The 22,610-nt window shown below is 41.4% G+C and overlaps 1 protein-coding gene across 6 annotated transcripts in view; it reads left to right on the forward strand.

The window, feature by feature from the left end:
* Positions 1-22,610, forward strand: part of pcnx1 (pecanex 1) — a 38,379-nt gene that overhangs the window by 11,206 nt on the left and 4,563 nt on the right. The window contains exons 5-27 of one of the 6 annotated variants that reach the window (XM_040041523.1): positions 734-799; positions 879-2,591; positions 4,200-4,329; positions 6,102-6,295; positions 7,828-7,921; positions 8,616-8,706; positions 9,732-9,964; positions 13,849-14,002; positions 14,245-14,277; positions 15,235-15,406; positions 16,280-16,390; positions 16,603-16,694; positions 17,842-17,951; positions 18,316-18,421; positions 18,535-18,627; positions 18,799-18,949; positions 19,071-19,212; positions 19,336-19,513; positions 19,660-19,768; positions 19,950-20,079; positions 20,178-20,236; positions 20,413-20,628; positions 22,322-22,575. In XM_040041523.1, the coding sequence (XP_039897457.1) occupies positions 734-799; positions 879-2,591; positions 4,200-4,329; positions 6,102-6,295; positions 7,828-7,921; positions 8,616-8,706; positions 9,732-9,964; positions 13,849-14,002; positions 14,245-14,277; positions 15,235-15,406; positions 16,280-16,390; positions 16,603-16,694; positions 17,842-17,951; positions 18,316-18,421; positions 18,535-18,627; positions 18,799-18,949; positions 19,071-19,212; positions 19,336-19,513; positions 19,660-19,768; positions 19,950-20,079; positions 20,178-20,236; positions 20,413-20,628; positions 22,322-22,575 (4,631 nt within the window). The remainder of the gene's footprint in view (positions 1-733; positions 800-878; positions 2,592-4,199; positions 4,330-6,101; positions 6,296-7,827; positions 7,922-8,615; positions 8,707-9,731; positions 9,965-13,848; positions 14,003-14,244; positions 14,278-15,234; positions 15,407-16,279; positions 16,391-16,602; positions 16,695-17,841; positions 17,952-18,315; positions 18,422-18,534; positions 18,628-18,798; positions 18,950-19,070; positions 19,213-19,335; positions 19,514-19,659; positions 19,769-19,949; positions 20,080-20,177; positions 20,237-20,412; positions 20,629-22,321; positions 22,576-22,610) is intronic. The other 5 variants (XM_040041524.1, XM_040041526.1, XM_040041525.1 and 2 more) reach the window with 5 other exon arrangements.

Consider the following 22,610-nt stretch of genomic DNA (forward strand, 5'->3'; position numbering starts at 1 on the left):
CCCCCACCCCCCCAAGCTGCTCAGGAGATGCAGCCTGACTCAGCATTGCTGTGACCTCAACAGTCACACCATGATGAGGCAGCTTTCGACAGGCACTGCTGGCTTTGAAAAAATGGGAAGGGGGGTTATACATTGTAAGACCCAGCATGGGAGTCATTCTCTGAGAGCACATTATTGAAACACAGAGATGAAGACAACAACTGAACTTGTAGCTGTGCTAGGGGGCCATTGTACTGAGTGTTTGAGTGAGGCGCCTGCGTCGCCTGAATAATTCAGTGAGTCTGTTCGATGCCATTCTAATTAGCTGGCAGTTTGTGATGAGACTAAATGGTCTGAAGTGGGACAAGGGCTCTGCAGGGATTTAGTTTTTTAATCTCCCCTCCCCTTTACTGTACACTTAGACAGTTTGCCACAGACTTCCAGGAAGTCATGGCAACTCCTAAAAAAAACCCTTAACATTTCCAAGACAAATCCTAACAGTTACATCTTTGTTCAATTGTTATCTTGTGCTGTCATCAGAGCATTCAAAGAATCTATTCAGACTAGCTCATACCTCCATTAAGTGTGGCCTTTCCCCATAAACAATTAGGGAAACCTCCCAGAAAAAGCATTTCTTAGTGCAAGGCAACAGTTTGTATTCATAATGTTCTGTTATGTGGTCTGTAGATCCCAGTTACATGTAGGTTTTCAAAGATGATGGTTTTCTTAAAAACTGTTTTTCCTATATTTTCAGGAGATTGTGGAAGGACCTCAGATGACATTAGTTTGACTCTTGTTGAGAGCTGTAGTCATGATCATGGTAAACACACAGTCACATATGCTATTACTATTACTTCTCAGCATTTTCCTCAATGTATATTTTCTTTGTATCCATTTAGATCTGCTCTCAGACACAAAGATGTACTGCCTCGTTCCCAATGATTCCTTCGCCTCCTTGCAGCCGTCAACCTCCTTGTGTCCTTCAGAGCTGTCCAGGGAGCCTGCTGATCTCTGTAACTCTGCTGCTTATCACTTCAGCCTGTCACACTCCTCCTGTGACACGGAGGTGACCTCTCATTCATCCATGCAATCTCAGACCTTCAGGAAGGAGCTCCGTTCTCGAGGTCTGCCACGGACCTCTAGCTCGGCAGGTTCCGCTTTCCCTGACCCGAGTCTGCCAGACTTTGCTCTGTATCCTCCACCCAGAAGAGGTGGCCTTGACCCTGTGTGTGAGCTGGAAACTGCCAGACCACACAGGCCAGGGCTATGTGACAGAGATGGGGCAGACCCCCTGCACCAGCAGGACCAAGCTGTGCCCTCAACTTCTGGAGTAGAGTGCTACAGACACAAAGAGCAACGCAGGGTTGCTCGCTCAGCCTCTAAGGAAGCAGGGGAGAGTAGCTCAGGACTATACCAGGTGGAAGGGAGTGGTGGTGGAAAAGCCTCTGGTGGAGGAGCAAAGTCCCAAGGAGGGGAGCGAAGTGCCGATAGCCTGAGGAGTCTGAGTACTCGCAGTAGTGGTTCCACTGAGAGTTACTGCAGTGGCACAGACAGAGACACCAACAGCACTGTCAGCAGCTTCCACAGTGAACAGACCAGCTCTACACATGTGGAGAGCCTGCTGTCACTTTCAGGGGATGAACGTGCACGGGAAACGGGAGAGACAGTATCTGCTCCTACAGACGACAGGACTTCTAGTATTAGCCCTCGAAGTCTCGGTAATCTTCCCTCCAGGGAAGCCAATAAAAACCCACATGCCAATGAGCTGACTGCTAAACAAACTGCGGACACTCAGTCATCTGCAACCCAAGAACTGGTGGAACCTGTCAAGTGTGCCGAAGAGCCTGGCATCAGGACCAGTGCTGATGGCTCAACAGGTGTAGCTGTCACAGAGCAGGAGCAGGTGAAAGACAACGTTCAACCAAACTCAGCTAACATTGTTCAGAGGACTTCTTCTCTATCAGCGGGTCGCAGTGGACGCCGGCGGACTGGAAAGAAAAGAGCAAGCAGCTTTGATGCCAGCCATCACCGGGATTACATCTCTACGCGTGCTATGGCCAAGCCCTGTAGTGCTGTATTCACTGGTGGTGGAGAGGATGACTCCAGTGATCAGAGTGAACTCAGCTGTGCCTCCAGTCTCCACTCCACCAAGCACCTAAGCACGGACAGCTCATCTAGCACCACCTCCCGCTCCTGCCACTCACCAGAGAGCCACTACAGGGCCCTGAAAGCCAAGCACATTTCAGCCAACGCCTCCTCCTCCTCTTCCACCACAGTAAAACCTGAGACAGGAGTTCGAAACGGAGGGAAGCGGCGTACCTCCCGCCGTACTCCAAGCACAGGCAGTGCCAAAACACATGCCAGAGTGTTGAGCTTAGACAGCGGTACGGCTGCATGCCTTAATGATCCCACCCACCTAGGAGCTCCAGCAGGACCTCGACCTCTTACCACCTCCAAGTCAGATTTGGAAGCCAAAGAAGGGGAAGTCCTGGATGCGGCATCCCTGCTGGGTCGGGCCTCCCAGCTGGAATCGGTGACTCGCTCCAGAAACAGTCTGCCCAACCAGGCAGCTTTCGCTGAGCCTCAGGATGCTAATGCTGCTTCCCTACGGGGTATGTACCACACACTGAGCTCCAATGTACTGTACACATTGCATTCTGTGTGGTTTGCATTAGTGATGCATGACTAGTCTACTTTTTATGCTGGCAGACAGAATTAAGGGTTATTAGTCTGGTTTTGTTTTTATCTGCCTTGCAAATTGTTTACATAATCGCTGGTGATGGTTTGGATATGTATTGAACACAGTGAACATTGCTTCGCTGGAAACCTTTAGTCATACTCATGGTTTCCGGCACATGAAACAGGAGCACACTGGTAAAGTTGATCAACTTTAATCTGTTTAGGTGTAGTCGTCCAGCTGCCTCAAAATTGTGTGTGTTTGTGTGGGAGTGAGTGCGTGAGACAAGACTGCAGACGAGATGCTGTCTCTTTTGTTCATTCAGTGTAGCCATGGTAAGTTACCATGGAGTGGCAAGCATAGTGTTCCCTGTGTAGATCAGTTAGCATGATGGCACAGTGTGTGCTTTGTATTGAGGTTAGACAAGCAGCAGCTCTCTTATTAGTGTAAAGCTCAGATAGTATAATAGACATTCCATACTCCACATTCTTCAAATTTGCAACCTGATCTCACATTTGCTCTGTCTGGGTTCTTATTTTTTGGCTTCTGGAGTGTACACCTTGTAGGATTGGATACAGTATTGGAGGCAGGATATGCCAGGGCATATGACTGGTTGGCTAGAAACATGTCATAACTTCACTATACACTGTTATATCACAGTCAGTCGAGGGATATTTATTGGTGTTATAATATAAGTCCGTGACTGCACTTGAAGTTATCAGTGGTGGTTTTTAGTGGAGATTTGGCTGATTTGGAAGAAGCCGATGAATTCAAACCCTACCTCTGTGACAAGCTTAAGTACTTTTTCAGTGAATAAGTTGTGCATTATTTATCATGCAAACAAAAGGCCACATTGGCTCATCTTGATACACTGGGTGGTTTTGCTGCTGCAGCACTCCTTGTTGACTTGCACCCAATGCTAACTAAATTTAGTAGGAGATACTTAAGTTTAGCTAGGAGCTGCTGTGTCATTTTGTTGCTTTTATTGCCCTTATCTGTTTGGCATACTTTTTTAGCCTTTCACCCATCGACCCTTGGAGTGTTTTATCTGATGGAGCATAAGACGTAAACAGGCTGTGCCTACTTAGCGGATGTGCTAACTTTAGCTAAAAGGAGCTGCTGGTCATAACAGATCAAGTAGCGCCGTAAAAGCAAAATTCATTGTTTCTGCCATCATCCTGCCTCCAGTTCCACATGACCAGAGCATGTGCTTGTCAGCAGAATTCATCAGATATGGTTTAAATACTGCACCTCCATCTTTAAAATATTTCACAATATTTTCTTGTACCTTTTTATTGTGACAATAAAGGCGTAGGAAGACAATTTGTTTAGAGAGTAAGATGCAGGATATGCATACCAGGTTCATTTTTCAGTGACTATGTCATTAATTTGTGTTTCGGTGTTGCTCTGTAACCGTTTTAAAATGTACCTGAAAGCAGCCGTAACACACGGAAAAATCATGTCCTCGTGTCCACATAAAGCTCTCATAAAGAGAGGAAACTTATCCAGTCTAACTGGCCAATGATGTCTCTCATCACGACAGCCCCAGGAAGTGAGGAGACGGTCATATTTCGCCGCGAACGTAGCACATTTCGTCGGCAGGCTGTGCGGCGGCGACACAACGCAGGGAGTAACCCCACCCCACCCACCTCCCTCATTGGATCTCCTCTCAGGTACGCCGTGAATGGAGCAGGGGGTCGTTTCTATTGTTGTGTTGCTTGGTATGAGCATGTTACCAGGTGGCGCTCTTTCCTGTCCCACATCACCACCAATTTGGGTCTTCTGCTGTGCATGACGTCAAACAGGACATCATTTATGACTGGACTGGTTTCTCCACTCTGCATGTGGTTTCTTTGGTCCTCCTTTTCTCAAGACTTCTCTCTTCCTCCTGTTGTCATCCCATCCAATCTTTTAAATTCCACTTGGAGTCCTTACAAATTCAAAGGCACAAAGCCACAAGGTCTGACTAATCTACTTGGCTGACACGCCGTCTCCTCTCAGATGTGCGCATGATTTGTTAAGCAATACAGGCGCCCCGCTGTATCACATTGCTCTGCCCTACAGAAAGAACTTTCTGTGCAGAGAGAGACTGATTATACTGATCATTAAAAAGCCACAGGTTAGGTCTGCAGTCTTTCCTGACATGATAAAATAATATGTGACGATAGAATGTTTTTATTTTGTTTGTTTATTATCTGTGATACTCCCAGTTGCTCTTCTCTAGATTTTAAGAGCCCAGTTTTGACAGTTTTTCAGCACACTGGACAAAGATGTTTTAATGTCCCCACCTTTTTCTTTTAAATTCAAGCTCTTTTTAAAAAAAAAAAAAAAAAAAAAATGCCTTTATGTAATTTAATTCCAATGTTGTGGCTTGTCCCGATCACATCCCTGATGCAACATTTTATTCATTTTATTACATGGGCAAATCACATCTTTACACAAGTTTAGTAAGTGTCAAACTCAGCAGGTCTCTAGCACCCTTTATATTAGATCAGAGTACTGTCTGGAGTGTATTAATCTTTTCTGTGCTCCATGCTTCCCTGCAGAATACTACAAATGAACCGTTACTCCTCGGTTTGTAGAATGATTAAAAGGAAGAAAACCACTCAGAGATGTAAAGTAGCAGTTGTGTCGATGCTCAAAGAAAAAATATGTTAATCTTCCACTGATATATTTCTGTGGATGCACATCAGGTTCCTCCGAGGTCTCTTTAAACCCCCTCCCATTTACTTGTGCTCTAGGCAAAGCTCTGTTTTCTTTCATCTATCTTACAAGGTCACGTTGCTAAATGCTGAGCCTTAAGCAACAAAAGCAAGCGTGCAGCCTGCCAGGGGTCAATAAACTTGCAAAATCATTCCCTCTTTCACTGATTCCTCCACCCTTCACTGTCCCTTCACTCCCAGCACATTTTTACTTTATGCACTTATGCTGCACTAGACACCTTTGCCTTCTCAGGTAGTTTTCTTAATCCAACATTATAAGGGAAAGCAATTGAGTTTATTATTTTGATGAAAATCCTCTGAATTATCTGCATTCATTAGTCTGATTTCTGTTGTTGTAATCAGAGGCCTGAATTTATCAGCTTCATTAAGGATAATCTCCATCTAAAGTTTGACAGGACATTCACGTCTTAGTAGATTTTTTTTCCTAAGAAGAATTAAAAGAATGGAGTTAGGTACACGGCTTTATAAATGATTGTAACTTGAGAAACAATAAGAAATAACTTCTTCATTCACAAGTCTAAACCATGTCTGACACCATCACAAAAAATCATTATTGTGTGAGGAGCAAAAATTAGTCTGTAGCCTCCGCATCAAATCCCACCATTTCAAAACTACACGTCATATCCTGCTCACCTTTTGACGTTATGTGCCAGCAATACCAACCCCAACCCCTTGGACTCCACCACTCATTTCCTCCCCTTCTTCCCTTCTCCTCCCAACAGTCTTCAGGAGGCTCTCAACCAGGCCTCCCAGCCTTCTACTTCCCAGGTGAAAAGTCAGCCATCCAGAACCTCGTCCCAGGTTACAGTGCTGAGCGCTAGCGCGTCCCTGCTGGCCAGGAATGGAAGCGCACACCTGGAGGGTTCTCAGGACAAGGCCTCAACTGTTGGTGCCACCAGCTTGCAGGAGGACTTCGGTAGGGAGTTCATGAAAAGAGCTGAGCAGTTAGGAAAGAATTTCTTTGGGGAGAGGTGACAGATCTGGTCATTTTTGTCATAAGACCTATATTTTGTGGTATTTTCCTCATGCTTGATTAGAAAGCTGCTGCTTGATATTTTGGATTTGCTCAAAGAGTTGTCGCAGATATGACCCTGGCCATCAGTCATAGCAGTGCACTATTATCCACAGTCGGTGGACTGTTGTAATCAGTCAAAGCCTGGCACCATTATCCATGCTCCATTTATCTCTGTGATATTGTGGTCTGTAGCTAATACTTGACCTTACTTGGATATTAATGTTACCTTATGGTCACATCATAGCACATACCCCAATGCTGACAGCAGTGTAACAGATTGGTATAGATGTCTATACGTAAGCATGTCTATTTAAACACTTACATCAAGGAAAAGAAGGGGTTGTGTAGGGGCTGCCATGCACTCTTCACCAGAACCAGTGATGAATGGATTATTACTCCTGCTCATAATTGAACTAGAAGCAGATTACTTTTGTGACATGCTGCATGGTTTTTGTGTGTGTGTGTGTGTGTGTGTGTGTGTGTGTGTGTGTGTGTGTGTGTGTGTGTGTGTGTGTGTGTGTGTGTGTGTGTGTACACTTGTCCCGTTGTCTTGTCTGTACAGGACAGACTGAGAGTAGCCTGATGCAGGTTTTTATGTACTCTAGATGTGAAGGTGATTCAAAGAATACTCAAGTGAAGATGTGGTTTTTGGAACATCTGTGAACAACTAGATGAAGTATATTATCTTTCGAAATTTTTCTGAAAATTTCATCATGCCATGTCCTCCTGAGATCCCGCCTATTCGTTATGTTCTCTGTAGTGGACTAAAAAAAAAAGTTAAACTGAGAGATTTTTCTTTAACTCGGTTCTCAGGAGGATATGCATTGCACAAACGGTCAGGTCCTTAACAGAAAGGACTTCAATAGAAATGGGTTGTAACAAATTCCTGAAAGTGATTTTTTTTTTTTTTTTTTTTTTTTGTCTTGCTGGAATCCTAATTTCTATCACTGAGAGTCAGAAAATGTACTTAAAATATTTTAAATGTCTAGCTAGGCTTTTTTTTTTTTTTTTTTTTTTAATATTGCGTTTTCCCCACACTTTTAATACCCATTACATTCAGTGGATTCATACTGGAGGGTTTGGATTTGATAGAAAGGCTTGGTACATCTGTAATTTTTGGGTGGTGTTTTGTACCTCATCACAAAAAAGTGCAGTAAAACTACTCTGAAGCAACAGACATGTATTAGGAAAAATCTGACCACTTGTCAAGACTGAGCAGGAAATGAGTGACTTGCCTACAGCCACTGGGAGGAGGCACTTTCACTGCATAATCACATTAGCTCAGATGAATACAGCAATATTGTCAAATCCATCTAATTCTCCACATATAAACATGTAATTTAATGAAATTACTCCCACAGACGACGCCACTCTGTGCTTGTGATTTCCATGGACTGACTCTGCGTCTCTTTCTTTTTGTTGTGTGCCTCCAGGAAAGCTCACTCCCTCTTTATATGAGGCTGGCGGATGTGATATGTCGCTGGTCAATTTTGAACCTGCAACCAGACGAGCCTCCAATAACATATGGTTAGTATCAGAATGATCACCTGATTTGTGTAGTGGGTTTTTAGACGACGGGATACAAACCCTGAGCTTTTTGTGTTTTTAATCAGGAGGTAGCAGTTTTCTCTAAAGAGCTGCGAAATGATTGGTTAAACAAAAGCATCTACCAGTACCTCTAAGGTTTCTCGTGGGTGGATTATGTTACCTTTTTCTTCTGTACCATGCTAGACCTTTTTCCCTGGTTTCCATTCTCATAAAATAAGAGAACTTTCTGATGGCAGTAGCTTCACATTTAACAAAATGCCACTGAAAGAGAAGAAGTCTTAATCTTCTCATTAAGCTTTGAAGGATTTAAACACCATAACACATGCCCTGATGATTTTTGCTTGGTCAGCATTTTTTGAGTTTAGAAATCAGATCATTTACCTTGATTTAAATTGAAATAAATACATTACTAACTTTGTCAAGTTAGCTTGCTGACCTTTTCTTGATTGTAGTGTTTTGCTAGTCGCTGCAGTGAGTTCCTCATTTCTCCAACGGTTATTTTTAATGGAACCCTAGCTTAAAAGGAAAACATGACTGTACAGTACAAAAACACAGCAAATTGCCTATTGGCTATTTAGTTTGAGGTCATCAGGAAATGAATCATGGTTTAATACAGTAATTGCAGCAGATGCTTTTCTTTCATCAGTGTTCTCATTTTCTTTATACCCCGCAGGGATACGGACTCCCACCTCTCCAGTTCTACCTCAGTTCGCTTTTACCCTCATGACCTGGTGTGTACCCAACCAGTGAGCTCCTTTTGGCATGTATGTTTGTGAAAAAAAAGGAGACTTTCACATCTCAAATGTCTACTTGACCAGTTTAAAATGGTTTTATGTGGTTATACAGTACTGTGCAAAACTCTCAAGCCACCTATCGTTTCTTTGTTTTGCTCAGGAAATGGGGAATAGGTGAAGCAATTTACAATTTGATACATGTGTGCAAATTCAGTACATAAGAAAAAAAAACTGTTTACGTAATTCTAACAACCCTTAGGCAAGTATGTATCTGAGAAGGTTTCACCAAACAGTCCATGAATGAAAGGACAGATACATCTGTTAAATCTTTTCTCAGGTCTCAGCTGGAGTTTTTCTTATTTCCTAAAGACTTTGAGATAGTGTTCATCTGCTGTTAGTTGTTTTTAACCCTGCCACTTCTTTTCTTTGTCATTCCCTTTGCAGTTTTCATTATTAAAAAAATTTTTTTAGGACACTTACCAGATTTTCAGCAAATAGCTCTTTAGGACTCTGTTAAACTATTTAACTAAAGAAACCGGAACAAACTGTATATTTTGCGACAGGCAGGTGTCTCAAGGTACACTTTAAAATTGGCTCTTTGCTAAGTTGTTTGTTATGTGTAGACACAACACTGCTTTAACCTTTGAGATTTAGGCTTACATAAAAAGGCACCAAAGTTATTGCTAAAGAAGACTTAAAGGTCTGGCTCTTTGAGAGCCAAACATAAAGACACAGGGTGGCTACAGACTTTTGCAAAGTACTGTATGTGCTCAGCTTTTTTTGCCAATATGCAACAAAGATGTCTTCAGTGGTGTTGTCTAACCAAGTATGCAACAAGGGCTCATACGGTTTGAAGAGTGAATGGGATGTGATGATGCAAGCTTTGACCTGTGTGAAAGCCAAAATCAAATATTTAATTGTACTAAAAGAAAATGTTTAATGCTGTTAAAGCTTTATTATTACTCCTATATGATCTCTTTATCTTGTTGTAATGTAATCAATTTCTTCTTTATTCCAAATCATGTCTTTTGGACATTTGTCTGATTGTGGGATAGATCTCCCTCCCTCAGATCCGTTTGAACCGTCTGCTGACTATGGACCCAGAGCTGCTGGAACAGCAGGACGGAGATCTGAGTCCGGAGCTTCAGGATGCACCACTGGGACAAGAGGATCCTGCGGGCTCTGCTGCAGCTGGGAAAGCGAAGCAGTACTACCGTTTGTGGCTTCTCCCCTACCTGTGGGTCGGCCTGCACTTTGACCGACTTACCCTGCTGGCGCTGTTCGACAGGTAGGGCTTCACATCAGGTCATTTCCATCTGCTTCAGCTTTATTTTTACAAAGCACCATTGGTGACCTCAATGCAAATTTTAAATTCGGTGTGTCACGTGCATACTTCATCACAATTTAGTCGGACTCAAAAATACTGAATGTTGGACTTGTCTAGAACTTTTCTACTAGAAAACCGGTTTGTTTTTTAGATAAATTAGATTATTTAGAAAATTGATATTTCTTTTTATGAAATGTCTGCCTATCACAGCATGAGCCATTTATTTAATCAGTTCCAATTAAATTAAAAAGCAGGCCAAGTGGGTTGCAGCAGTGTCTGACTAATGAACGAAAAGAGATCCCCTAGTTTGAGACTGACATTTCTCCTAGAGCATTCGGCTCCTTAAGAACTACCTAACTGTATTTCAAGCACATACATGTATAAATTTTCCTTAAATGTCACCCATTGCAGGATATTTTGTGCCTGCTTTTGAAGAATAAAGTGAAATTCAATAGAAATAATTTTGATGTTACTTTGCTTTATAAGTGTATACCTGAAATTGTCTCAGCTTGCAAAAACATCTATCTGTGCATTATTAGCTGAAGTTTACTAGTCCAAAATACAAAAAACCAGGCCTTTATTTAAATCACACAAGAAGCCTTTAATTGAAACAAACAAACAAAACTACAATCTGCTCTCCATTGTCCAGTCAGAATTACAGCATTACATTCACTACTCAAAGAGATCAACAGGTTAGCTTGTGTTTTACGGTTAAGCAGAGTATTGCACCTACCACACCTGTTTCCACTAAGACAGGGATGACCTTTGCTAATTTAATGCAAAGGTAAATGAAACACAGCATGTGCAAACAAACTGTAAAAATGTCTGAACAAGCTTGGAGTGAATCATTATGGTCATAGCATAAGCGTTGCTAAAGCACACCCAGATCCTCACCGACATGACCTCTCAGGCTACTACACCTCATGTAACAATTTTAGATCAGAGTTTTTACTTAATAATAGAGATGGCAAGATACCAATATCATAAATTTGGATATCTCCTGATATTGATATGAATCTGTTATAGTCTATTTTTTAACTGTTTAACTGTTTGTTTGTTTGTTTGTTTGTTTTTATGTGTTGCTGCATTTTGTATTAGTTCATATACAAATTTAAGAGGACAAAGCACTAAAGCTATTCTAGCTAAAGCTATTATACTTGAATGCAAGAAATACACTGCACCCAAAATATATCTCAGGTCAGCAATACTGATCTTTTTATTTAAACTTTAGCACCATTTATCTGTCACCGGCATCCAAACATCCATCCTGAAAGTGGGCAGCTTTATGCAGAACTTTAAATCTAGCACAGTAAGTATTTAAAGTAATATAAAAGTAATTAAAAGTGCAAATTTCCAAAACCCTTTGGTTCTGAAAAACAAATGAAGTGCACTATTAGCAGACAAAGGCAGTAGCTGCCCAAACCCTAAAAAAAACAACTAAAAAACATTCTTGTAATAACGCATTTGTTATTGTACAGTACCATTGTACAGTCAGACTTAGCAATGACATCGGACAGACGTCCGAGCTCCAGATATTGGTTGTTAAGCTTAACATGGGAATGCTTTCCAAACATTCAGAGATGAAGTTGCACACCTGCTTGTACTTTTCTGGGATAGCTTGCTCGGAGATGAAATGCCGTGTGGCAGCACGTAGCAAGGCTCCAAATGCTCAATTAAGCGTCAAAAACCGACATTTCCACAGCACAAGGGGGTTGGTCATCAAGCACAACCAATTCAACAATTTTCTGTTAGCAGCTTTGCTTTATTGCTTTCTGAAGGGAGTTTCTCACGCCTCTGAATGTTTTCCAAAAGCGTTTGTTGATACGGTACACTTTTCTTCTTAGCATTGGAGGCCTGGATAAATTCCGTGTATAGTACTCCTTTCCGCTGTGTTCCTGTAAGTGCTTAATCATGCTACCATCTCGCAAAACACTTGGATTGCATAAGTGACATTCGGCAGTATGGCTTTTTTCTTCTTTCAGTCTGAAGTAACTCCACACCGCTGACATGACCGCTGACAGATCTCGCACACGCTAGCCACGCAATCACGTGACGTGCTAAGGTCATGACCTGGGTTATACCATGTCGCAAGTTTTGTGAGGCGCTTTTGTGATATTTAATGGATTGGGGTTTTTGGGTTTTTTTTTTTTATTTCTCCCCGATATCCGATCCAGTAAATTAGGTCATTACTGGGCCGATACTGTATATCAGATCGGTCAATCCCTGCTTATTAACAGGGCTTTTGTTGTGAAACATTTTGTAGCAACAGCTTGGTGGGATCGCTTTGTTTGTTTTGTTTGCCGTAATTTTCAATTTGTGTTGATTACATTGGCTTTATACTGCTGTCAGCTTTTGTTGTGAACATTTTAGGATGTTAGATATTAAGTTTCTGTGGTAAACATTTTTGTTTAGCAGTTTCCTGCAAAAGTCTTGTCTTCAAATAGTAAACTCAAAAGCTGTTATGGTAATCGACAGTACTGTGCTAAAGTCCTGAGCCAAAGTCCTGAGCCACACCTTATTTCTTTATATTTTGTTTCCAAAGTTGAATTGAGGAATAGTTCTCCAGGCTTTCTGAAGGTCATTCAAAGTTTTTCTTTGGACATGGGATCCTTTTCACTTCACGTTTTTATTTTTATTTTTTAAAGCCAATTAACACTGACCTCTGAATCATTCAAGCATTGTGTGTGTTTACATAACAGAGAACTAATTTTAAATTGTCTTTTGGTACTTTGTTATTAGCAGTCTGTATCAAAAACACACGATTTCTTCCCTTGTCTTTAGTTAAATCTATGCAAAATGTCAAATACAGCACAGATTACAGGCATAAATTTGTATTTTTGCACCAAAAAGGGGATCAGCCAAAAAGTAGCATGTCTCAGCATGGTGTGCAGTGTAGCCCTGAGAAATGTGAGAAAACAAATTGTACAATTTGAGGACGAAAGTAAAAACTAAGAGGCCTTCCTGCGATAAAGATGATATTTGACGACAACCCCATTCCCTAATGACAAGTTATGACACCTCAATATCTATCAATAAAGACTATGTTTGAAGTTTTTCCCAAGTGTAGCTGTAGTAAGCTGTACAGGCAGAGATCACCCTCAGTAACCCATTGATTATGTTCTGGAAGGAGGCCAGACAGAAATGGCTCTGATCAGAAAAGAGAAGAAAGGGTTAACCTTGATTAGCTTTTGGCAGCAGCTTCATTTTTCATCATGACAATTATCCCAAACATACTGCCAGGGCACTAAAAGCATACCTGGATGGAAAAACACACAATGCAACACCTTTGGTCATGGACTGGCTTCCCCAGAACCCAGACCTTAAGAATGCATGCCTAAGAGAGTTTTTGTTCTTTTTCTTTCTTCTTCAAAAACAGGATAGCTCAGGACTTTTGCACAGCACTGTTGTCAATTCTGTTTCTGTTTCTGGATTCAGCAAGAACATCAGCCACATTGTTAAGTCTTTGAAAATAAAATCATTCATCTTGCTTGGGGATTTGGAGTCTGCTTTCTATCACTTGTCTGTAATTATCTCTATGTGGGAGTTACTCAGTCAGACTTGTCTAGCTGTAAGCTTCTCAACAGCAGCAAGAAGAATAACCACAGTTGGCAGTGAAAGAGTTGATTTTTGATTTGTTGTTTTTTAAAGCACCACGTGGATCTCTGCAGTCAATATTATCCTCCTAAGTCGCTCCAGTTTGCTGACCCATCACCACATGCTGCCAGTTTAAATGGAGAGCTGTTGACATTATTTATTTGTTGATCCCAGTCTTTGGAACAGTTTTTTTTCTTCTCTGTTAAATCTTCCAAATAATTTTTGAATTGACTTTTTCCCAATTGTTTCAGGAACCGTGAGGTTTTAGAGAATGTGTTGGCAGTGGTGCTGGCTGTCCTTGTGGCCTTTCTGGGTTCCGTGCTGCTGGTTCACGGCTTCTTCACTGATATCTGGGTCTTTCAGTTCTGCCTCGTCATTGCAAGCTGCCAGTATTCCTTACTAAAGGTGAGTAGCTGGGTGTACAGGACTCAACCTTAAAGTGCAACAGAGGAGCACTGCTGCAAAGAAGCAGTTTAAAAGCTGCAAAATGTGTTAGGCATGCCTGCAGAGGTTTGTTATGCCTTTAAGGGAATAGCTGGTGCAAAAATAAAAATGATTTATTTCTTTACTTAGGAGAGTTTGTAATAACATGTTCGTACGAGGTATGTCAACATTATCATTTTAATTGTGCCTTTCTTTATCGACAGAGTGTTCAACCAGACTCCTCTTCCCCACGTCATGTAAGTATGTCATTTGCAAATCATTAGAATAGGGAGACTTATTGAGAAATGACATCAAAACAAGATATTAAATGGATTTTATATAAGAAGTAGAAAAAGTAGAAAGTCAGTAGTACTTTGAAGCTCTGTAGTTATTATTCAGCAGCTTTTTGTTGCTTTGTTGTGGTCCTGAAAGATGATGCTTCTCCACCCCCACCCCTTCCTTGTGAGCCTGGGTGTTCCTCCCTCCCTTGCGTCAGTGGCCTGCTCTGAAACGGCGTCTTTTATTAATGCAGCTCATACTCAGCTGCAGGCACAAACTTTAAATAGCTGGTCAGAGTTTAGACCACAGCTCACTCTCTTACTCTTTGTCTCTGTCTCTCTCTCTCTCTCTCTTTCCCCCTGGGTGTCCTCTCATCTCACCTCAAGGACTTTATTCCTTCCCATTTCTCGACATTTCGGGGTGGGGAGATAAAAAAAAAAAGAAGTCTTTTTAATCTGATTGGTGGTGCGTGAGCTGTCGCTGCCTCCCAGAGCAGAAAAGCAGGACATCTTATAGCCTCTTGGGTTGCAACCCGCACGCTGCAGATATGCATCCTCCTTCTCCTGTGAAACCTTACACTTGATACTATTTCTGTTTATACCTGTGTCACTCTCCATGGGGCTGATATAACACTGATGCCTTTAAAGAACGATTGTTAGAATGATTGTTGTATTACACTTGGCAGTTACTGTTTTTTGCTGTTATCCAAGGTTTAAAACAAGTGCGCACGCTAGCATTATGGCTTTTTATCTTGCTTAATAAATACTATGACAACAGACAATTGTTATTTAGAAAGAAAAATGTAAAACATTAGGATTTCTCTCCTTTTTTGCTTATTTTAATACACAGGGTATGTCTTACTGAGCTATATTGAACCACAAAAAAAAATGTTTCTTTAATGATCCATTTGTATCCTCATACCCTTGTCCCTGCAGGGCCATAATCGTATCATAGCATACAGCCGGCCTGTCTATTTCTGCCTGTGCTGTGGCCTCATTTGGCTTCTCCACTACAGCAGCCTGCGGACCACTTCCTCCCGCTTCACCCTGTATGGAGTCGCACTCACCAGCTCCCTGGTGCTCACCTCTGCCAGGGACCTCGTCATAGGTGAGTACACGACCTTGTTACTTCTTTGTACTCTGTGAATAACAATCGGTGTTTAAAGCAAAGTCAAAGAGAAACATGCCAAAATGCTAAATCCTGGAGGTTTTAGAAGTGATTTAATGAAAGGGGGTGACGTAGCAAGACAACTTTGAGCAGCACAGTTTGGGTGTGTATGTGTGCAAAAGCTGGAGGCTGAATCCAGGCCAGGAAATGCTTTAAAAGTTATAAGTAAACATATTAAGGGCCCTAAAAAGTTTGCTTATCCTGCAAGTGGCCGTAAGCACTTTATCTGATAAAATATTAATGACTAAATAAGGAACTTTCAAAGCTGACAAAAGCATTTTTGGAAAAATTTATTGAGAATATTAAGAGTTAAATTTCAGGACTCATCTGATGTAGAATTCCTGGTGTGAGCAGTAATAACCAAACAACCCAGCAGCTGTCATGAGATGTTGAAAGTGTTTTAAACTATGGAAGCACTGACAAAATAGCCCGAGTCCAGAAATCTCTAAAGTAATCCAAATGGTTCTAACGTTTGCCACCATTAATAAGATGTATAAAATAGGTTTCTGGGATCTGATCCATTGATTGTGCAACAGTCATAAAGTGCAGACTGTGTGTGAGCAACAAATCTCTACTAAAAACAAAAATTTTCTTTTGGTTTATATAGATATTAAATGCTCCTTTCATCAACCCATAATCAATAATTATTGCTGCATTGTCTTTGGAGACGTTGCTGTACACTATTAGGAACCAGTAATATTTGAAGTGAGCCTCAGGGTATTGTTTCCTGTGTGTGAAAGGTGATCCCTGCAAATTACAGAATTATAGGATGATAAATGTGTTTAATTTTGCTTTGCTTGCTTCTCCCTGCAGTCTTTACTCTGTGTTTTCCCATCATCTTCTTTGTGGGGCTGCTGCCACAAGTCAACACGTTCGTCATGTATCTCTTCGAGCAGCTGGACATCCATGTGTTCGGGGGCAATGGTGAGTAACTTTTAGATACGCAACTTTTCTGCAGGGGTGACTTTGACCTCTACAGGATGAGACGTCAGCCACTTATCCACGTTGCTTTACCTTATACATTATGATATACCAGGCATCATAAGAGGCCACTGTGCTGATTTGCATTCTGTCTGCCCTTGTTGCTGTCAGTTTGAGTGCTCTCATTGCTGGCATCCTCCCTGTTCCCTTTGCAGCCTCTACAAGCCTTCTGTCAGCACTGTACAGCATCCTGCGCAGCATCATCACTGTCGCTCTGCTTTACGGCTTCTGCTACGGAGCTCTGAAGGTGAGCGCAAACAATGCCTAATAACGACTAAACACAAAGTGCAAGTGACGCTCAAGGAGGAGCGTATTCTTGATCTATAATGTTAAAAATACAAAAAAAACGTATTTTGTTGAGGCGGTGACAATAAATGGAAAAAATAAGAAGTACCTGATTCTTGTTCTTGGCGTTTGAGGAGAACATGAATGATTGTGTCGAATTTCAGTCCAACTAGTTGTTGTCAACATCACTCGACACTAAAAACTGTGATGCTCAGTTTGCAGTAGAGAACTTATTGTGGAATCACCAGGATACACTACTTGTTATTTATTGTCCTAATTCATTATCCTTTAATTCTCCATGTCTCCTCGCTTCCCTCACTTGCTTCTCGTCCTCCCGGTGAGGATGGGAGAGAGATGTGATGAAGAGACACAACCATAGTTGAGTTGTTATGAGCTATACGAGTTCTTACTCGTATAGCATCAGTTTTAATCGTTGTATTGATGTTTTGCACATCTGAATTACCTTTTAAAACTGTTAAGTACAAATGTCCATAAAACGTATTTTTTATTCACATATATAAGTAAAGCATCATTACTGTACAGTATACCTAACTACATAAAGGTGCGGGTGTTAAATATAAAAATAAAAACAAGACTAACTGTTGCTTTCCGTGATGCCAAACCACATTGCAAACGTGTTAGATTTAACACATGAAACAAGAAGGTATATTAAACAGACTCTCCCTATGTCGCTATGTTCTGTCATACTGGCTGCTGGTCTTTATCCATAGCACTACAAAGTAAGCCTCGTGGGAATTAAGCTGCGTCACATGTGGAAGAGCGACATTTAAAATTATGCAGATGTAGCCTATGCCACATATGGCTACATTTGTTCTTGCTCACTCCTAGCTTCTCCAGAAGCCTCTTCTCTATGTTCTTTTTAATCTGCTGAAAGATCTGTCATAATGTTGGAGGAAGAGATTTGTGGGTCATGGCAGGATAGAGGATACACAGAACCATAATTTAGCATATTGAAAAGAAGCTATTGTCAGGATTCGTCTTGGAATGTTTCATGGTAGTCCATCCAGTAGTTTTGGAAACATCAGGCATACCAGCAACATAAGGTCAGACACCCAGAAGTGTGTTAAATCCTTGATACTGTGTTTCAGGAGACCTGGGAGCCTCATCACATCCCTGTGCTATTTTCTGTATTCTGTGGCCTCTTGGTGGCAGTGTCTTACCACCTGAGCCGGCAGAGCAGTGACCCCTCTGTCCTCCTGTAAGTTTACAGACATGCACCACAGCTTTGATTTGTATTAAAGCAAAATTCACATATTACATGATTTTTAAAACCAAAACTGGTCCTAATGGTTGGATGGGTGAAAATAACTTATCTGGTTCAAAAAAGGATTTTCCATTAACTGCTTCATCCGTTAAGAGTTATGTGTGAACTTTCTACTCAAACATATTCTGTGGATTATCTTAGATATGGATTTCCTGAAATCAGTTCAAATAGCTTAACACTGCTTCACCAAATAGTTGTGTTAACAGATGTTGACTCTGCGATCCTTCTGATTGTATAATCCCTCACAGGAGGTTGATGGCCTTCAAACCGGTAATATTTTCGTCTCTTTGATTTACAGCTCACTGGTACAGTCCAAGATTTTACCCAATTTAAGAGACAAAAATCCAGAAGACCCCCTGTCAGAGGTCCAGGACCCTCTGCCAGAGAAACTTAGGTCTTCAGTGGTGAGTATACATCAATTTTGGTTGTTAAAATTGTTGCACAGTTCTAATTTTCAGTCTAAAATAGTTTTTTTTGTTTCTTTGATCCCTTAAGTGTTTCTTTTCAAATGTTTTAGAATGAGCGTTTGCAGTCCGACCTGATCGTCTGTGTGGTCATTGCTGTCCTTTACTTCGCCATCCACGTTAGCACAGTATTCATAGCGCTGCAGGTACAGTCATTTCTTTGGTTTTGAATACAGAAAATCAAATGTAATGTGTGCTGTATTGTTACATTACATATTCTTTTAACACTCATGATGATCTAGTCAGTTATTTTTTTCTTGTTCTTAAAACCAGCAAACACAAACTGTAAGCATTATTGCATCTCTGTGTTCCCGCAGCCTTTCCTCAGTTATGTCCTGTATGCTCTGCTGGGGACGGTGGGGTTGCTCACCCACTACCTGCTGCCTCAAGTTCGCAAGCAGCTACCCTGGTACTGCTTCTCTCACCCTCTTTTAAAAAACAAGGAGTACTACCAGTTTGAAGTCAGGGGTAAGTACAGTGAATTTGAGTCACATGGGGGGAATCAGAAAAATAATTTTTATTTAGTCTTTTTTTTTTTTCTTTCTTCATTTTCTTCTGCATCTCAAATGCTCTTCCTCTCTTTTGTCAGATGCAGCACATGTAATGTGGTTTGAAAAGCTGCACGTGTGGCTGCTGTTTGTGGAAAAGAACGTTCTCTATCCACTCGTTATTCTCAACGAGCTCAGCGGCAGCGCCAGAGAGCTGGCCAGCCCGAAAAGACTCGACACCGAGTGAGGACTCCGTTGTTTCTCTTCGTGACTCTTTCTCTGATTTCTATCAGCTTTTTAGAGTGATGCAAGTTTGAATGCGTGGTACTTAAACGAAACAAAAAATGTTCTTTGCTGCTGCTCCAGAATCGGCGCACTGATGATCACAGTGGCAGGCCTGAAACTGCTTCGCTCCTGCTACAGCAGTCCTACCTACCAGTATGTGACGATCCTCTTCACTGTCCTTTTCTTCACCTTTGACTACCGTCATCTGTCGGAGACGCTGTTGCTTGACCTCTTCCTGATGTCTATCATTTTCAGCAAGGTGAGAGAAATGTATTTAAATTATTTGAGTGAATATTCTGATTAACCGCAAGACACATGCATACATATCATATCACAGGTGGATGATTCATATTACTGGTTTCTTGACTGTTTCTTTCTGGGGGGGGTTTGTTTTGTTTTTTTAAGATGTGGGAGCTGTTCTATAAGCTGCACTTTGTTTACACCTACATCGCCCCCTGGCAGATCACGTGGGGTTCAGCCTTCCACGCCTTTGCTCAGCCCTTTGCCGTGCCTCGTATCCTTTCACTGCTGTCTCTTATCACAGCATACTATAGACTGAGTCACCAGTTTCTTATGTTGGTCTGCAGCACTGCAGTAAATTCTTCCTGTTATAACATGTTAAGTGTTTTGTTTTTTGAGGCTGTAGTTTTTCTTGTAGCAAGTTGTCAAATGACCTTGACCTGAGGCCTCATCAGACTCTGCCATGCTGTTTGTCCAGGCTGTAGTGTCAGCAATCTTCTCCACCCCCCTCAATCCCTTTCTGGGCAGCGCCATTTTCATCACTTCTTATGTCCGTCCTGTCAAGTTCTGGGAGAGAGACTACAAGTGAAGAGTTTTTTTGTTTTTAAACATTTTAATGTCAAATACACTCTGACACTTTATTGCACTTCTAAAATGTGTTGCTCTTTTCCATTTTCTTGCAGCACTAAAAGAGTGGATCACTCAAACACTCGACTGGCCTCTCAGTTGGACAGAAATCCAGGTGACGACATGTCTTTTGGTTAAAACTGTAACCAGAGAATTGCTTGTTTAAATGTTGATATTTAATTGGGGCAGACTTAAATCCTCATTGTGTCCTAGTGATCACACTGGTTACACAATAAAGCAGTGACGTGTGATTTATTAATGTACTTTACTTCTTCCTTCATCTGTCCTCAGGCTCTGACGACAACAATTTGAACTCCATCTTCTATGAGCACCTGACCCGCTCCCTGCAGCACAGCCTCTGTGGAGACCTCCTCTTGGGCCGCTGGGGAAACTTCAGCACCGGGGACTGTTTCATTTTGGCTTCTGACTACCTGAACGCATTGGTGCACCTCATAGAAATTGGCAACGGCCTTGTTACCTTTCAGCTTCGAGGGCTGGAGTTCAGAGGTGAGGAGATCCATTTGTAAAAAGTGTTGAACCAGCTGTTGCAGGAATTCAGTCACTAATTAATGACAATTAATTATTAACAAATGTGTTGTAGTGCAAGAACTGAAGGTTAAAAGAAATTCAGAAAACAGGTGTTTCACTACAGCTAATATGATCAGTCTTATTTGTTTCCAAGTAGAATCCCAAGTGACTAAAATATTATAAACAATCTTCAAATGTTACCTTATTTGGGTCTTGTCAACCTAACCAAGATCATGTGGTCTAACATTTTGTAAGTGTTTGTAAAAATGTATTTTATGACTTTTTAGTGTACCTCATTAAACATTATTTTCAAGTGTCAGGTCAGACCTGTGGCCCATATCACATCTCTCCTTTTACTCTTCACACTAAACAGGCTGTATGTATCGTTCAGTTAGTTTTAGAGCTTGGACAGCTGTGTCAACATATTCTTTATATTCTTTGTGTAATTATTATTTTGTCTGGTCTGACCTCTGTTATTTACAAGATTTTTATATTTCCACATGAACAAAAGTATTGTCCCACACCTCTTAATCTTATAATTCAGGCTTTTTCAGTCCCATGGCCATAAGTGTATAATATTAAACACCTAGCCATCTGTCTTAACAAACGTTGGTCATTCTAAAGAACTCACTGGTTTCAAGTATGGTACTGTAGAAGGACGTCACTGCTGCAGCAAATCATTTCGTGAAAGTTCTTCCCTCCTGGATTTTCTACAATCAACTGTAAGTGTATTATTGCAAAGGGGAACCGTGCAAGAACCACAGCAACTCAGCCATGAATTGATGACATGAAGTTACAGGGTGGGGTCGCTGAGGCATGTAATGTGTAAAAGCTGCAAACGCTGTGCTGACTCAGTAACTGCAGAGCTCCAAACCTCCTCTTCCATTACGATCAGCATGAAAACTGTGGACAAGGAGCTTCACGACATGAGTTTCCAAGGCCAAACACCTCCTGTAGGAGTAATGTGTAGGTGGCCCAGTATTTTTGTCCATGTAGTGTAGCAGCACAAAGCTAACTTTAAAATTGTGAAGCCAGTTCCCATCGTAGATCTGCCATAGAGCAAAATAAATGTGACACGTATTGGTTTTCAAGTGTGTTTGGCATTTCATAGATCTCCAGTTTCAATCTCCATTCATATTTGTGCACTTGTTTTGTTTTTTTGTTTCTTTTTTTTTTTAAGGAGGTCAAACTAAACCCTAAGAATTATTTACAAGTACTACTTGAGATATTTCATCAAAGTGGCATTCCACTGTATTTGTTTAGTCATTCTTATCTCCTTCCCAAACACACCTGATCGTGCTTTATCATCAGCGTGACTTTGTTTTATTCAGCCTGAAGCTTTGTGCTGCAAATAAACCTGCTGAAACATTAGCTGAGAACATGTGACAGAGTAAACATTTTATAGAATTGGAGGCACACCCCAAAGCATGACACTCATCACCAGTTTCTGTCAGCAGCTTTGTGTTTATTACAGAGCATCTTCCTTCTGCCGGTTTATTGGATTAAAGCTCCAATGATAAAGTGATTAATCAACGAGTTAGTTAACAGAAAATTATAGGTTGAACTATTAATGATAATCACGATTCTCTCACTCATTGCACTTTACCGGACTGAACTGGAACGGACCTGTGTCCCACACAGCATCAATAACATGCTGACTTTTCCTCCACAGGAACTTACTGCCAGCAGAGGGAAGTCGAAGCCATCACTGAAGGGGTGGAGGAAGATGAGGGCTGCTGCTGCTGCGAGCCAGGCCATCTCCCTCACATCCTATCCTTTAATGCTGCCTTTGGGCAGCGCTGGCTGGCGTGGGAGGTGCTGGTCACCAAATATGTTCTGGAGGGCTACAGCATCACTGATAACAGCGCTGCCTCCATGCTGCAGGTGTTCGATCTACGCCGCATCCTCACCACCTACTATGTCAAGGTTTGTGGGATGACACGAGAGAAGAATGTTTTAGT

This window comes from Simochromis diagramma, unplaced genomic scaffold, assembly GCF_900408965.1.
Source record: "Simochromis diagramma unplaced genomic scaffold, fSimDia1.1 OVJJ01000304.1, whole genome shotgun sequence".
Lineage (NCBI taxonomy): Eukaryota > Metazoa > Chordata > Actinopteri > Cichliformes > Cichlidae > Simochromis > Simochromis diagramma.